The 17,514-nt window shown below is 46.4% G+C and overlaps 1 protein-coding gene across 1 annotated transcript in view; it reads right to left on the bottom strand.

Moving 5' to 3' along the window:
- Nucleotides 1–17,514, bottom strand: part of LOC118771897 (plexin-A4-like) — a 152,869-nt gene that overhangs the window by 43,814 nt on the left and 91,541 nt on the right. Inside the window, exons 5-7 of the mRNA XM_036520044.1 lie at nucleotides 15,899–15,999; nucleotides 3,320–3,443; nucleotides 282–435 (exon numbers count right to left, since the gene is read on the bottom strand). Of these exons, the coding sequence (XP_036375937.1) occupies nucleotides 282–435; nucleotides 3,320–3,443; nucleotides 15,899–15,999 (379 nt within the window). The remainder of the gene's footprint in view (nucleotides 1–281; nucleotides 436–3,319; nucleotides 3,444–15,898; nucleotides 16,000–17,514) is intronic.

Below are 17,514 nucleotides of genomic sequence, written 5' to 3'. Positions count from 1 at the left end.
GCCGACCCTGAGAGAGCACTTTACTGCCCTCCATCACTTCCCTGGCTACTCTCAATGGGGAGGAGAAAATAAACTCTGCTCCAACTTAATGATAACACAAGCCTCATTCACCTGCCCACATCGGCAAACACAACAGACACAATCAAAGCCCTATCGGTACACAGGAGAAATGAACAGCTGAATCCCGCAATGGCTTAGAACAAGATTAGACAGATTGTATGTGTAGTATCGCGATGTGTTTTGGATTCTGTGGTCTAGTGACAGAACAGGTGATCTCCCACCTTTGCTGACGACGATGCGGGGCACCTCCCTCTCTGCGGGTGAGCTGCACTTTATACGGTTCCCCTCCACCAGGCCATCCATCTCTGCCAGGTCCCCAAACGAGCAGTGCACCCCTGCAGAGAGCTCCGGCACGTTGTGGGCCTCCAGGACCAGCTGAAGGAAAGAGCGAGAGGTTACCCACTGGAGCAGCCCCCTGAAAAGCCGGGCAGAGTCTTGAGACCTAGTGTACCATCAAGCATTTTCTCTGAGTTTCAGTTTCAAATGGGCTTTTATTTTATTCACTTCTTCAAGTAAATTTAAAAAGCTCCTTCATTTTCCATTTAATGAGCAAGTTTGATTATAAGAATTTGGGACCAAGGTCCACAGAAGATACGGCCTTTCTTTTCAAAGCTAAATACACAAAAGCACTTGCCTCCTTGACTCTGCCATTGCACTTACTCGGTCCTTTCAGGAGGACTGCAAAAAGAATTAAATTTCTGCAGTCATCTGAGAGCCAATGCATGCTCCATGAATGTGCCGAGACTCTCACACACGCTCACGTGCCTCCACGAAATAGCATCTCAGATGTGAATAGTGTATTCAGATGCAAAGATGGTCGCTCTCAAAGTCTGTCATCCATGTTTTATCACGACTCAGATGTAAGATGCTTAATGCAATTTTTTTTTGCAGAGCCATGATAAATCATATAGAAGAAAACCAATACAGGGCTTTAGGCTGTATGCAGTGGTATTCCATCTTTTAATGATCTGAAGGACAGATTGAATAAAGTTGAATAGAACTCACATACTGCCACAGTCCCAACATCAGAGTTCAGTGTTTGACCTTGTGTTTTAGGGTTTATCCACATAAAGAGTATTTCTTCTCACAAACTAATGGAAAAAGGCTTGCCGGAATGAAAAGGCAGAAAAGCGTTTTAAACCACTCTGACTGCAGAGGAGAAGAATCCAATTCGGCAGCCAGCTATCACGCACTCAGTGCTGGGAAATGGCTTTCCGGAGTCTGATCTGAGAGAGAGGATGTAACGTTTTGTGTCTGTCTCAGCACCAGGAGCCTTTGGGATCACTGCCCAGGGAAGTCACATTAAAGATTTGGATTAAATGGCATCAATTACCTTTACAGTTACAGACACAGACTGGAGCTGTGGCTCAGTGATGGGGGTGAAAGTGCTACCACTTGCAAATCAAGAGGCTTCAGGTAACAGAAGTGAATTTGACCTCTAACCCACTCTAAGCCTTTGGGGCTTAGTGAAGACCTCCATTCTCATTGATAAAAATGTAGGATTTTAACAGCTAAAATAGTGACCTAACACTTCTTGAAGTTCAAGAATACTTACAACTAACAGCCTTCAACCCAAAACAGGAATCCAGAACAGTGTATTTAACATATGCCAGATGACAAGCTCAGGCAAATAACGATGCCTCTACCTTTTACGCGAAACGCAAATTTCAGAACCCAAGCGTTTCCTGCAAAAGAGAACTCTGGTGGGGGCTTCAGCTTATCTTCTCAAACATATATTTAATAACGGAAAAGGTCAGGGTCTGCCCTGCCTGTCTGTGAAGGTGCCACAGGAGTCCCGGCTTTCAGACGCGGCGAATCGGCCCGGGGTAATTCACGCTCTCGGAGAAAGGTTAAATGCTCTCACCGCTCCCCGTGCGCGGAGCCGACCTGGACGAGCTGGAAACACGCAGACCTGTCGCACGCGCCAGCGCCCCCGTCATGTGAGCGCGTGACCCGCATCGCTAAAGACAAACCTCAGCCCGGGACAGTCTGTGCGCTCTGCCTCACATGAACTCTAAGAATGGGGGCTTTTCAAAGCACGTTTTTACACAATTTTGAATTATGCAGGATCTCAGCTCTGTTGTTTTCCCCCATTTTGTGTGGTCCTGCTGACTGGGCGGACCCCATGTTCCTCTTCAGTATGAATGGAAGACATTATCAAACACTTTAGCCCAAATTCTAATGGGAATTTTTATTTTTCTCCATGGTTTTTTCTTTTTCTGCATTGATTGACAGACTAGATCTCTGGTGCACTGATTTTAAGTCCAAGTTAACTGTACGTCAGCATATGTTCTAAGGCGTTTCTTCACAGAGAATGGAAGTACCTACTTTCCTGAGTTTTTGTTGCAGTTTTTGAATCAAATGTTTTCCTGAAGTCAGTAAAGCATAAAAAAAAACTTTTCTTTTACTTTTTGGTACAGGTAATTAAGGTATGTGGGTTGTAAAGACAGTCGGTACTGTAGTGTTTCTGAAGAAAGATAGGATATTCAGTAAGGAATGGCTGATTTACAGCATTTAGAACATTGCAAAAACCTTCCCATCTCCCTAATTACTGTTCACACAGATGACTCATAATTAATGGAGTCAAATCCGTCCCTGCTGTTGTAAATTGTGGATATACGTCCTTAGTTCTATATGATTGCGAAGCAGGGATTTGACGGACCAGGTTTAGTAATTCTAAGTAGGGCCTTCTGCAGTTTTCTCTGCCTTCCCTCCACACCAAGGAGACCGATACCAGGCTTTCATGATAAAGAGCCTCTTTAACACATGCTGAGGAGGAGGGAATCAAGGCTGCATGATAATCAAAGCATAAAAGAAAATGTCTGCCTACTCAATGAGAGTAAACCTGCAGTCTGAAACCACTAACTGACAGGCAGCCAATCATAAAACATCAGGATCCATTCAGAAAAAGAGGCCTTCTGGGAGTGGCTGCTAAGAATGACCTCCTGCTCAGCACTGTCATATGGCAGGTACCATAGAATTGAGAGGACATATACCTACCTGTTTGAGGTACCACAGAAATGAGGACAGGGTTTAATAAAACAGGTTCTTCCATGACATAGGACAGACTTTTTTGTTGTGGGTTTACGAGTTTCCACCACAGAATAAAAAAAAAACACAACACAACACAATTGCCTCAGAATTGGGTACAGACAAGGCAGAGTAGACAAGAAGTCAGTGTGACCATGAGACAGAGGGGTGTTGTGGAGCTGACATTCTGACAGAGAAACTTTGATGCTGTACTGTGAATCACACCCACCGTGACGCTGTACTGGGACACTGAGATGTTGCTGGGGTGGACACTCAGGCGGACGCACTGCTTGATGTCTGAGGCATACCGCCTGGGCTCGGCAGAGCGCTGGCACATTTCCTTCCTGGTACATCTGTAAGATAAGGTAAGGAAAACCTGTCACCTGAGTGACGCCATGGGTGGCTTCTTGCACCTGTAACAGCAGCTGCACCTGTGGGATATTGTTGCCTCTTTCACCTCCCAGAGCAGATACACATCACCGAAGTGACATCATTCCCTGTTCTCCCTGTGAAAGCAGGTAATGTCAGCGTAGTGAAAATCTATAAACCATGGCAAAATACAAACCAAACTGGAGGCACGACTTTAAAAAAAGTATTGTTTTCAAATCTAGTTCCATTTTTAACAATTCCAATTCACTTCCAGGGCTCCCCTTGAACTGGAACGACCTCAGTCCACTGCCAAAGAGATCCCCCATGTGTCTCCTTTGAGGTGATTATAAACCATAGCTTCCAGAGTGGCTCGGCTGGCATTTTTCTGAGTCCTACACAAAAGACCCGGGATCGAATCTGAAGTGCGTCATTTGACGACAATGACCAGGAGTCCGCAGCGACGGAACACGATATGGGGTCGAATGCGACTTGCAAGGCACCTGCGAGATTCTCAGCTGACGTCAGGGAGACGTGCCCATCCCAGGTTTGGAAACGGACACAGCTCGGCGTGCGAGCGTTTCGGAAGATTGCACTTGTCACACTTCAGGGCTCCTGCATGGGTGTAGAAGCTGCTGGTGGCAAGGCAAGCCTCATCGGTGATTCCAAACGTTGGAGGGGAAAAAGCCAAAAAATACAAAGAAAAAAAAAAAACCTCACAGCTTGCTGCCTCTCACAATTGGCTCAGCCACGTGCCGCACAGCAGAGAGCTCAAAACAACCTTCTCCGCATGTCAGGAGAAGCTGCGAACAATCTCCTAACCAATCGCTGTGCAATCATTAACCGATGACACCTTTCTAACGCACTGCGGGCCCCCTCCTGCCTCTGCTTCCTGACCAAATGAGAGCCCCTGCTGCTGTGTAGCACACATTAGACTATTGAGCCTGTCTGAACCCAGATGGACGCACGCCCCAAGCACCACAGAGAGAGAGAGAAGCTCCATGCCTGGCACTGTGGGGAAACTCACTCTGCTGATTAGCTCACAGTGGTTCCTGAGAGGCCTCCATGTCGAGCTGTCAGCTTCAATGACTAAATATTTCTTAGAAACTATCACACAAGCACAGAAATCAGCTTTAGGTCTCTCTCTCTCTCTCTCTCTCTCTCTCTCTCTCTCTCTGTCTGTCTGTCTCTCTCTTTCTCTCCATCTCTTTGTCTCTCCTTGCTTATGTATATTCGAAATTTTAGCTCACCAGAATGCAATTACAAGTAGGAAATATTCTGAATTCTCTCTCATTCCATGAATAAAAACATGCTCAGCTAAAAAAGGTGTGATTACTTAAAAACCCATTATAAGACAGCAGGTGTGGAGGACTCCTCATGTGCTGGCAACATAAAAACAGTGTTGCAGTTTCCTACAAAGAAAATTGAATTGATTTTGGCCACAATCATATGTGATGTGATGTTGCCATGTAAATTGCCCCTACAGTAGATGAAAATTTCTTCTATTGAACTCTTTTTTTGCAGGCTTCCCCATGCATGACTGATATCCCTCTGTCTCCCTGGTTTTGATATCAAGACGGGTAAAAGATTTGACATAGTTTGACTTGTTGTATACTTTTAAGGTTGAGCTCTGTACAAAGCCCTGCAACAAGTCTACTGGAAAATCTTTATGGTCTAGCAGAGGCCCAAGATGCAATAAAGGAAAAGTGATTGATTGAATGTCTGGTGTATGGTGAGAGCTTTAAAGTCTGTATGCCTTATGTAGTCTTGTTATTCTATTGTAATATGTTGCTTCTGTATCTGATTTGTGCATAGTTTTTATTTTATGACTTTTGTCATTTATGACTTCCTGTCATTCCTGTCATAACATGACAGGAATGACAGGAAAGCATTCTCAAAGAGGACACAGAAAACTAAATTTTCCCCATTTTTAGTTCGAATTAAAACAGGGTTACGTAAAAATATATATTAATCACAAGTCTGTGCACAATCAGTAGCTTACAATCACTAGTTTACAAATATATTTCAGAACACATCAATCAGTTCGGTATCCTGTCAATAGATAGTTTGAAATATGTCCAAATAGATGACAATTAAGAGATATGCAACTCCTTTTATAGGTATGCAGGTATGCAATGAGGAAGAGCTAAGATCATTACGTTACTGCAGTTTTATGACTATGGACAAAGTCTACATGAGGAGACTGTATCACCACCTTGGGGTTGGAAGACTGAACAGCAGGTTTCAAAATTAAGCCTCAGGACATGAGGAAAAGCAGATTTGCCACAAACTGACACCTCTTTAGGAAACTAAAACTGGTTTGGAGGAACACACAAAAATGATCATGGTGAATTTGGGAAAGCAGAAGGACATTTCTCCACTGACAGCGAAATCTTTCATTTAGGTTTCAAATGTAATTGTTGGTAGTCAATTAAACTGTACGCTGTTTGTGCTGCTGCTTAAATTCATTTTAGGGCCTCTGGAATTTTCAGAAAACTGCTTCTGTAATTTATCATTAGTAAGGTAAACTATTGCACTGAAGAAAGAAAAACTGAGGGGTAATTTGTTGCTTGCATTATGCAAATGAGGTCTGAACATGAAAGAATTTGTTACTTTGATGAATAATGAACAGAGTGAAATCACATCAAAGGAACCAATCACGGGAGCTAGCCTCTGAGTCCCTCGCTCTCTCTCTCTTTCTCTCCAATTTCAATTTCACTTTATTGGCATGACAAACACATTTGTGTTGCCAGAGCGTCTCTCTCTCTCTCTCTCCCTCTCCCTCTCCCTCTCTGTGATCGTCCTCTCGGAGTGCTCGCCTCGTAGTGACCCACATTCAGGTCCAGACAGACGCGAGCCAGACGACCACAACGGCGTCTGCATGATCAAAAGCCAGTGCGCTGCCTGCTTCAAGAGGAGTGCACCTCAGTGTGTGTGTGTGTGTGTGTGTGTGTGTGCGTGTGTGTGTGTTTGTATGTGTGCGTGCGCGTGTGTGTGTGAGATGCACTGAGAAGATGCCTCTTGCTCCTCGCACCAATTAATTCAAGCCGGCACAGTAAAAACAGCTTTGTTTGAGGAGTGACAGGAGCCGCAGATGCTGGAATAATGGAGTGCTTTGTTCCCCGCAGGAGAGAGCGGATAGATCACTCCCTATCTCCTCTCCTCCTTCTCGGACCTCAGAGGACGGGACGGGACAGGGGGTGGGGGCGGGAACCAAAAAGTTCTTTAGGGTCAGGGTGGCGAGGGGTGCCTGGCCGACCTTGTAACCTCCCCAGGTGAGGACGGGGGTGGAGCTTGTGGAGGCAGACTTTGCGCTTATTTTACGTTGTTTAGCTACTTAAGTTGGTGGAGAAAGCATTCCTCTCCTGCAGCAGAGGCGTGCAGAATCAAGGCAGCCGTGGATAGTGTTGCTAATGCAAAGAAGCGGACGATGGCCGTGTGTCCAGACTGACAGGTCCTGGGCATCAGGGTAAGCACTGCTCCTCTATGCAGCGTCACGCCCTTCTTAATGACCACAGTCAGTTCATTGGGATTGCATTTTGACTGACAAATCAACAGGTATGTTTTGCACAGATTTTACCCTATTGAAAAAGTCATTTTAACTCTCCCTCCTGCAAAAATAAATAAATTAATTAAAAAATGTAATAATTAAATTTAATAATTTAGATAATTAAATAAATATAAAATCAGGGAAAAAAACCCTCCACTTCACTGATACATTTCCAGCCTCTGTCCATTCATGGTCCAAGCACATTTCTCTAATACAAAGAGGAGGGGAGTCAAAATCACATCAAAACCATAAATTGTTTCACACTAATCTCCTAATTGCTGGTGTCATAAATAATTCATGCTTGTCCAATAACAGAATTAGCATTATCGCAACCGTAAAAATGTCAGAAAACAGTAGGACGGCTATAATCAGATGTTTTTTAAAAAAAAAGACCCTTGAATAATTTCATCACCAATTACACATCAAACATGTACTTGATCTTAAGTAAACAGCGCTTAACATGACGCTAATAGAGGCTGCGCTGAAAGGATTACAGCAAATTGGCCTTCAGAGGGAATCGTCCTCGGTGTGTTTCCCTGTGCGCTGGGATTACACCGAGCAATTATGGGTGGATCTGAGCCCTCCCACCCTCCTCAGCGCTGGCCTCTTGTGCGCCGACCCTTGTTAGCGACGCAGCTTTAAAGTTGCTATTCATTAAAAAAAAAAAAAAAACAATTGCGGGAGGACTCTGAGGGCTGCAGGCTGTGAATCCGGTGCTCGGAGGAGGTGATGGTTTCCTGGAAGCGGAGGCTGTAGCCAGATACACGCGCGTACCCTCACATTCACACCCTCAGCTTTCCAGTCAACTGTGCAGATGGGGGAGCCTGTCGGACATCTGCGCAGACGCTGTAGCAGGGAATGGGGGGCTTGGAGACAGCTGCGCAGACGCTGTAGCACGGAATGGGGGGCTTGGAGACAGCTGCGCAGACGCTGTAGAAGCGAATGGGGGGCTTGCAGACATCTGCGCAGATGCTGTAGAAGGAGATGGGGGGCTTGCAGACAGCTGCGCAGACGCTGTAGAAGCGAATGGGGGCTTGCAGACAGTTGCGCAGACGCTGTAACTGCAAATGGGGGGCTTGCAGACAGCTGCACAGACGCTGTAGAAGCGAATGGGGGGCTTGCAGACAGCTGCGCAGACGCTGTAGAAGGAGATGGGGGGCTTGCAGACAGCTGCACAGACGCTGTAGAAGCGAATGGGGGCTTGCAGACAGCTGCGCAGACGCTGTAGAAGCGAATGGGGGGCTTGCAGACAGCTGCACAGACGCTGTAGCTGCCAATGGGAGCACTCACAGTAAGCTCTGCAGGCTGGAGCTGCGTCCCTGAGACTTTAGGCCTGATGCATATTTAATGCCGGAGAGAAGGTGAGGCAGTGCAGGGAATGAAAGCTATGCATGTTCCAGCAGCTGACAATGACATACAGCTACAATACACAGTACAAGCACGACAGCCAGGAGAAGACTGAGCTGCCACTCAGCCACCCACTCTGCTCTTTGCCTCTCTCTCTCTTCATCTCTCCACAGCCTTTCTCCCTCTCTCCTTTCTCTGTGCCTCATTTCAGTTCATTACATACACACACAAGATAATGCCATAAAACATACATTCTGCATATACACACATACCAGAGAACTAATTACACTGATGAGGAAATGATAAGTAACAATTTTAAAAATTCCAAAAAGGAACCAATTACATTGTTCAAAATAATGTACCATTCCAGTAAATTTAAACTATTTCTTTCCCTCTTACTTTCTCTGACGTTCAGAACATGTTATCAGTCATGCAATACGGTAAACATGGAAATTTGCAAATCAACCTAATAAAATAAACCATGGACAAAATTTACTGTAGCAAGTGGACTAATAACAAAACCTAAAGAATTAGACGAATGGATGAATTAGAATGGATTTCCCTCTCAGGCACTGTGTTATCCCAGCCTGATCACTGCCCCTCCCTCTCTCTCTCAGTTTCTTCTCAATTTCGTATCAGTGTCTCTTTGCTCTTCTCAGTTTTTCTCTCAACCTTAAAATTAAATAATAACATTAAAAATAGCATTCATAATACATGAATTTTTCAGTCTGGCCTCAGTGACTGCTGTTCCTCAGGCTCTGTCTCTGTTTCTACCTGCTCTGTGGAGGACACAGTAAAGCACCGTCCAGCCACAGTCATTAAGAGTCCCACAGAGCCAGTGTCATTTCCCAGCCCAGTGGCCCCAACCAGATTTATACACACACACACACGCACACACACACACACACACACACACACACCAGAGCAGAGGAGTATCATTAAACACCTTTGTGGTTCTGATCCGATTCCTCCCCTGGGAAAGCAGTGTTCTGACTGATCCCAGCAGGTCCGGGATCATCGGTCAAGTGTGAGATTAGCGGGGACCAAAGAGACATTATCCCCCGCAAAGACTCTTCAGCCTTCCAGGACCAGGGCTGAGGGCCCACAAATGGTACTGGTACTGGTACAACTCAAATTTCCGTAAGTTATAAGTGAGTGACCTGTGACCCATCACACAAGGTGTGGCTGAATCAAGCTGGACCTAACACACCACACCAGTTTGGGTCTTTCTGTGCCATATCTGGGACTTTGTGTCTTTGTGTATAGGGATCCTTTGCACTAATGAAAAAACACAACCAGAAGAGTCAGTTTTCTTTTTTTATAAATAGATAGCCAAGTTGATTCTCTGAAAACGAATCAATACTGAGCAGGGATTATAACTACATTTGAACCTGAATAGAATTTGTAACTAACGTTTTATATTTATATCTGAATGGAGGCTGTAACTAAAGTGGTAGTTAGAACACGGATGGAGTGTCTACCCAGACATTCATTGAGAAAAGAAAAAAATTCTAAATTGTTAAATGAAGAAAAAAAAAAATCTTGATCCATTTCAGAAAGCTGTGGCACTGATACTTCTCCTTGTAAGCATGCATTTAATTCTGTAAAGTAAACAAGGTTTCAGATATAGGTCCATCCGCAATCAATATCATGTCAATGAGGGAACAGAATGGTATTATAGAACGTGAATTCACTCGTAAGTAAAACATTAGCCGTGCAGTTTCAAAACTGTCCTGGGAAAAGTAATGTCAGGTCTGAGAAATGGCTTTTGTCAGATGAATTTGCACTTGTGACAAGACACTAAGCCCTGGATCCAATTGAAACTGTCAAGCTCCACCTATTCAATGGCTGACTGAAAGAATGAATAAACCAATCAATCAATCTCAAAAAAATCTCCACAGATTATCCAGTGTCATGCCATGACAAAAACATATTTCTCCTGAAGATGGATTGGTATTAACTGAATCTAGGTGAATCTAGGCATCTTAGCCTTCTTAGAAAGTGTTCTCAACATTCTCTACCTTCCTCAAGCTGGCATTGCAGCTAGGAATTCTGGGAATGCATGGTCTGGCTGGTGCTGGTGTCACTCATTCCTCATTTTTTCCTCTCCCTCAGCATCAGCGCTAATGTCAGCCTCTCACAAACATTCTACAACTCCTTTCCCTCTGCTCATGTTTCAGCGGAAATGTGCTCCATCATCCCGTAACATCTGTTTATGTTGTATATATTCATTATTGATTATCACAGTCTCTCTGCATATCTCTCCCTTGGCATCACTCTAGTTTCATTCACTCTCTTCTCGTCCTTCCCATCGGTCTGCCTTCCTCTTCCTTCATTAGTGCATGTTCCCGTCCCTCTATCCCTCTATCACTCTGTGTTTCTGCTCTTTCTCTCAGTCACTTTTTTCTCTTTCTCCCCGGTGACCCTGTCTCTTCCTCTCTGTCTCCCTCTAGGTGCCTGGCTAACGCTGTAGCAGGGCAGGTGACAGGTGGATGACAGGGTGGGTGGCCGGGCAGGTGATGAGTCACACAGCAGCGCAGGTGAAGGGTGAGTGGCGGGGCAGGTGACGAGGCGGACACCCGGGCAGGTGAAAGGTGAGACACAGGGCAGGTGACGGGGGGGACGGCGGGCTAGGTGAAGGGTGACTGGCAGGGCAGGTGACAGAGAGAAATGGCCCCATCTGTGTTCTGCAGCCAAGAGCGCCTGCAGCTGTGCACGTTCTGTCTGGGCGGGGGTGTCTGTTCTGGAGCTCGCTTCCTTCCCTTAGGAAGAGGAGACCCATGGAGACCCCCAACCCCACCCGTGGCCCTTCCCCAAACACAGCAGCATTCTCTGCTGGGCTCAGACTACCCATTGGCCCACGCTTGTCATAGACCACCAATCACCTCAGGTACATGGAGACTGGAGGAAGGTAAAGCATCTGAATCAGGGCTCTTCAGAGTAGTGTTTAGCTTTTCCTACACTGAAGCATTCCCACAGCACACAACACACGCAGCACTGCACAGAGACACCGGGCCTACAAATACACTCGAAAACTGAATGAGGAGAGAAAAAGAGTATTTCATTTATCAGAGATATTAATGACACACAGTTAAGAACATAAGAACTGAGCAACATGCAGTCAAAAATTAATCTACTGGACTAACACTAATTTTTTTTTAACTAAACAGCCTTAGAAACTACTGCCCTTCCCTAAATGACTGGCTGGAGTGCACAGCTCCCTCAAAGGGATGGCAGTACCTTTGTTTGACCAATAGATGGCGAAGGCAGCATTGATGAATCCATGGATCCAAATGAACCTCATCACGGTCCCTAAACTGTGCCTTTTCTTGTGCTTTGCTGTCAGAGTCCAAACATCTCAGCTGTCACTATCAGCCACGACTGTCACCCTTTGCAGCGCCTCTTACATGCCTGTGTGTGCAATACGTACATGTGTGACACAGACAGAGACAGAATGTGTGAGAAAGAGGGAGTGAGAGAGAGAGAGAGAAAGAGAGAGAGAGAGAGCAAGAGAGAGAGAGCGAGAGAGAGAGAGAGAGTGAGAGAGTGAGAGAGAGAGAAAGAGAGAGAGAGAGAGAGAGAGAGAGATTGATCCACTAAACAGAACTCAGCTGTGGGGCATAAGGCTGAACGACAGATCAAACACTGACACAGACATGAATGCAAATAGATTTAATTTCTAGATAGCCGAATGATCTTGCCTGAGACTGAAGTAAATATTACGATATATATTGAGATATCACATATTACCCTGCACATTACGCAGACGCTGCCTGTCAGTATTGATGAAAGGTTAAATTGACGAGGAATCTCAGATTCATTCCGACAAACCTGACGCCACGTCTTATTAAAATCCATGCAGCCCCATCCATCGCTCAGAGTTGAACTGACAGTGTTTTAACTCTGTGATAGCCCACGGCCAGCAGACCTGCAGTGCAATACGGTGAAACATTCTCAGGAAATGACAATACTCTCAAACCCCTGTAGAAACACCACAGCGATATGGCAACAGGAGAAGAGAGGCCGGTGTGTAGTCAGTGTAGTGGCCACTGTGCTGCACAGAGCGGATAGTTAGCCAATGAGGGGGTAGAGGATAGCTTTGGATAGTTTCGGAGACAGATGATTGGAGAGGAGGAAGGGTTCTCAGAGTGGTACTCTTAGACAGCTGGTGACATAGTGTGTCACTCCTCTGTCTCTCTCTCTCCATGCTAGATTGTGGATTCTCATTCCAGGCCCTGTGTGTCTGCATCAGACGAGGGCACGGCGCATTCCCCCGGGCCAGACAGGAGACAATCGCAACAGCGTTCAATCCTGCCGCATCTTCCTTCCCCTCCCTCTCAGCTGGAGACTAAAGAGATCTATGGAAAACGCTCTGCCGCTGAAACCACAGCAAACCGATCCGCTAAAAGCCCTGGCGGAATTCATTACAGGAATTCAGTTTGTGAGAAAAATAAAAGGCGCGCAAACACAAAAAACAAACACAAACATCCGGAACTGAATTCTGTTTCTCCCTCAACATTTATACTGCTTTTGGTTCCACGGTCCCACTTTTCCGGAGTATCTCATTAGTGTTACATGAATCTGATTAATGAGCAAGGTCATGTATGGTAATGATCGCTACGGTGAAGTGAGACAGGGCAAAGTCAAGTCCGCTGATTGACACACAAAACACCAACCTCCTGAATAAAACACATCACCATAATTCAGATTAAGAATGCTGTGCATGTTAATGCTAAAAGAGAAATCAAATAAATATCTAATCATTTACATAATAAAACTATCACTAACACAGAGCCAAACTTGATGGGCACAGCTAGTACATAGGTAACATCTCTGCATAATCCAACGCTGTTGTTAATTCACTGAGCACCTGCTCAAGGACCCACACTTCACTTCTCTAATCGGGGTCAGAATGAAAATTAGCGGTGATTGCTCGCTTTGCCAAATTCCATGATTTGACCCATTATATCCTCTATTTTCTCCACATTTTTCCGCAGAATTAATTTGTCCCCTCCTAATAACAGGACATCAATGCGGCATAGTAGTGAAGTGGGCTTGTAACCAGGACACTACAGGTTTACATCCCATGTGTGGCACCAACATACCAATGACCAAGACACCCAGCCCAGCTAACTACAGTGAATACACAAGCTGTATCAAGGGATCAAGGGATGACCTGAAGTTTGGCTATATACTGTTATTGGCTCTAGATGAGGAAGTCTCCTTGAACCAATAGGAAATGTAACGGAGAACACCAGGTGGTTTAAGTGATAGTTCCTCAGGTCAGACTCCCATGGTAGTATGTCTGGAAGAATAGGTGCCAGTTTCCATTGGAGTGAGTGATTGGATACTCTGAGGGTGGGGCTTGAGTGTGGTGCTAATGCATAGTTAATTCAGCTGGCCCTCAGAGGGTAAAGGTTTAGACCAGACATGCTCCACTAGGAGAAGCACTGACCTCACTAAATGTGCTTAATACAGGAGAAGAGAGATGCTCTGTGTATCCCACAGCATGCTGTCGGGTAATCACCGTTAGCCCTGGGACAGAGGCTCTCTGGCAATGTGTGTCTCACTGATAATCGTCACACATGTGGAGCCACATGTCAGTGCGGGCACACACACACTCACACACAACGTGACATGCCTCCTGCCACTGACTGACATCTGTGTGTGCATCCCCACATACACACACATACACACACACACACACACACACACACACACGCACGCATGCACACACAAACACACACGCGCACATCATTTTAACCCTAACACCCCGCCCCCCCCCCCCCCCCCCGCCAACCCCCCACACACACAATGTGACACGTCTCCTACCACTGACTGACGCACACACACGCACACACACACACACACTTACATTGGGTCTCTGGTCCCATGTGAGCAGGCTGTATGCGAGTTTGATTTCTGGGCCACACTCTGTGTGTAATCTGATCCTCCCCACCCCACCCCACCCCGCCCCCCCTGCTGGCATGACACTGCTCTGAGGCTTGTTACCCATCTCTCTCATTAAAAGTGCATCAGATCCTGCTCTCCCACACTAATCCTCCCATCACTGGGGCTGTCTAAACATAGCTGCCACCCCTGTGCAGTTGAGGTCACAAACCCGGGCGCACTGCAGAGACCTGCGCGTACGAGGTCGTGACCCCCTGACTGGACACGTGTTGGGGGTTAATGTTGCTTTCCACTGTGGGGAGCACCTGGGGACGCTGAGTTATGCTGCTTTCACAACCTTACTGAGAAATCAATACTGTATTTACTATAGTACTCAAGGGCCTCATTAATAGCCCCCTCCCCAATATTTCCTCCGAGGCTCTTCAGAATGATTGCCCCCCGTGTCCTGATAGACTGTCCCTGCCCCTTCTCCAGACCCCGGTGTCCTGATAGACACCCTTCCTCTGTTCTGCTGTCTCCATGTGCTGATTGATAGGGGACAGGCCATTTGGCTAGTGGGTCCATGAAAAGTTACATTAAGCTCATGCTTCAGCTGATTTCCACTTGAGCAATCAAACCTGAAGGGTGGTGTTCTCTGAAGACCTTTTCTCCCTTTTGACCCTGAGCATCATTTTAACACTGGGAACGTTGAGAAGGCCGATTGATAAACGGATGGTGTGTCCAGACCAGACTCCCCAGGTTCACGTTCGGTCCTGAAAACAGCCAATGGGTGTCCCTTAAAGTGCGAACCCCCGTCCCCCCCCCGTCCCCCCCCGGGAAGCTGTGACTCTCACACTGAACGATCGGCGCAGGCGACACCATCTGTCTCCTCTTCCGCGGTCTCGGCCGTATCGATCGGTCTCGCTGCGGGACTCAGGCCCCCTTTAAAAGCGGCCCTCCAGCCGCCCTGCGCCAGAGCAGCGCTGTAGGGGTATGTTTTTAATCCCGGTCCGAGGGACTACAGCAGGATTACAGAACAGAACAAGTCTGCACAGAGCTGCCAGCCAGCCTCCTGACAGGGATTCTACAGTTACCAGGGAGCTATTAAATATTCAGAGGACTTTCACTGGCAAAGGTAGAGGAGCCGTCAATTAGGCAAGGCTCGCCTCGGCGGTATCGGGTTCCCTGTTTCTATCAGACTGGGTATTGCGCCAGTAGACTGAGGGGGGTGGGGGTAGTGAGAAAGGGAGGAGGGAGACAGAGAGGAGGGCAAGAAACAGAGAGAGGTGTGGAGAGACGGAGAGAGCGAAACCAGGCACAACGCCAGGCACAGGGCCCAGATATTTTCCGCCCAACAGCATGCAGAACAGGGATTTTTATTACTGTTTCCTCCGGCGTCTGTTATCCTGCGCCAGCTCTCTGCCGCCGCTGCCCTCCACGGCCCCCGGCGCTGCTGGGAACTGGGGTCCAGAGAAACCAGAACCATCCGCTTCATAACATTACAGAGGGAGTAAAGCATGGGGTCTTCAGTGTGTGCGCTGAGCAGGCTAAGCAAGGACCGGGGAGGGTCCGGAAATTCAGCGCACCACACGAGCTGTGCATGCCTACTTTCCCTGCACCATGCCTGCTCTACCCCTGCTTCACTGATGTACTTACGTGTTGTGCAGCACACACCAGCCGCAGTGCGGATCCCCAGACCCCAGACACTCACTGCAGGTGGAGTACTGTCCACACACCTCCACCGGCACCCGAGTCAGCTGCAGAGAGAGGGAGAGGAGTCAGGCACAGCTGTAACTTCAGCTTTAACAGACCGACTGAATAAAACTAGGAGTTGGAGTACTCTACAAGCATCAGCTGGTAAAAGAAGAGAATAATTCCCCCACAATGCATTGCAGGTTCAGGTTAATGGGTCACCCGCTTTCACACACGGCCCTGTGCCAGAGCAGATAACCTGTGAACCTGAACCCGCAATGTATTCTGGGATACGATTGTTCTTTCATTCTTACACAGAGCTGTGTGGATAATTCCATTAATTCATTCACACACAGCTGCAATGGTGACTCAACCTGTTTGTTTAACACACACAGCTGTGTTGATGCAGAAACGCTATACAACAGGAACTGCCAGATTCTGGTTTCCTAGAATGGCTCCCTCCTACTGATTTCAGAGTTGCCTTTCAATTAACACCACTTTTACACCTGGGATAGCAACTTTCTATATGATACATTCAGTCAGAAAGGAGATGGAGGAAGAAGCACAAACTAATGTTGCTCTCCAGAGCTGAACCAAGTCACGTCAGGACAAAAGATATTACAGCCAGACAGCACAGTAGTTTTGAAACACAAGGTGATTTGGATACTGTGGCACTCTATAGCAACATCTTTAATACCAGGAAAAATTGTGTTCATGTCAACAGGAGATTGGATGTCACAGATCAGTGCGATTTGACCTTTCACACAAAGGCAACAATATATCAAAGACGTGGTGGATGTGTTTGTGTTATAACAGATAAGGTGATAGAATCAAAGCGCTCCTCTAATCCCGCTGGCCATCTGGCTCAGTCCACGATGGGCTGTTGTATAAAGGTTCTGATTCCACCAGGCTAACGTTTGCAGGGCTTTAGCTGCCTATTTGCAGGGGTATGTTATAATACAGCTATCATTCCCTTCCTGGGTTGGCAGTGGTGTGATTGTATCTCCACGGAAACAGCACAGCAATGCTATGATTAAAAGCTCCTCGCTCACAGATGACTGCTGTCACTCATCCTGTTATTGACAGCTGAGAGGCGGAGAGATACAAGCCAATCATTCACCTCTGAGCCAGGAGACAGACAGCATCTTTGCTGTCCACAGCATTTACAAAGTTTCCGAATGAAGTGGAACTCTCATGTATTTAATTCAAGTTTAAGTTCCAGGATTGAGATTCTAATAAAATTCCGGTCACACCAAAGACACCTTCATCCCAGAAAATTGCTCTTGGCTGCAAATTCAGGGTCCGTATTTTAAAAACGGATGTAGAGTGTGATAACCCTTTCTGCAGATGGATGCTGAGTGTTCTCTGGTGCTGTGGAGGGCAGAGTACTTTCCAGTTTATGTACTGCAGTTTGTCTTTTAGTTCTGCTGACATTCACTATCACAGCTGTTACAGCCTCTAAATCATCACACACACACACACACACACACACAGACGAAGCCATATATTTGTTGAATGTAAAGTAACCCAAGAACAAGACCAAAGACAGTGCAACAGTCCAAAGACTAAGAGGAAAAATG

Source organism: Megalops cyprinoides, chromosome 25 (assembly GCF_013368585.1).
Source record: "Megalops cyprinoides isolate fMegCyp1 chromosome 25, fMegCyp1.pri, whole genome shotgun sequence".
Lineage (NCBI taxonomy): Eukaryota > Metazoa > Chordata > Actinopteri > Elopiformes > Megalopidae > Megalops > Megalops cyprinoides.
Note: the sequence above shows the minus strand (reverse complement) of the source record. Positions and strands in the feature narration are given on the sequence as shown.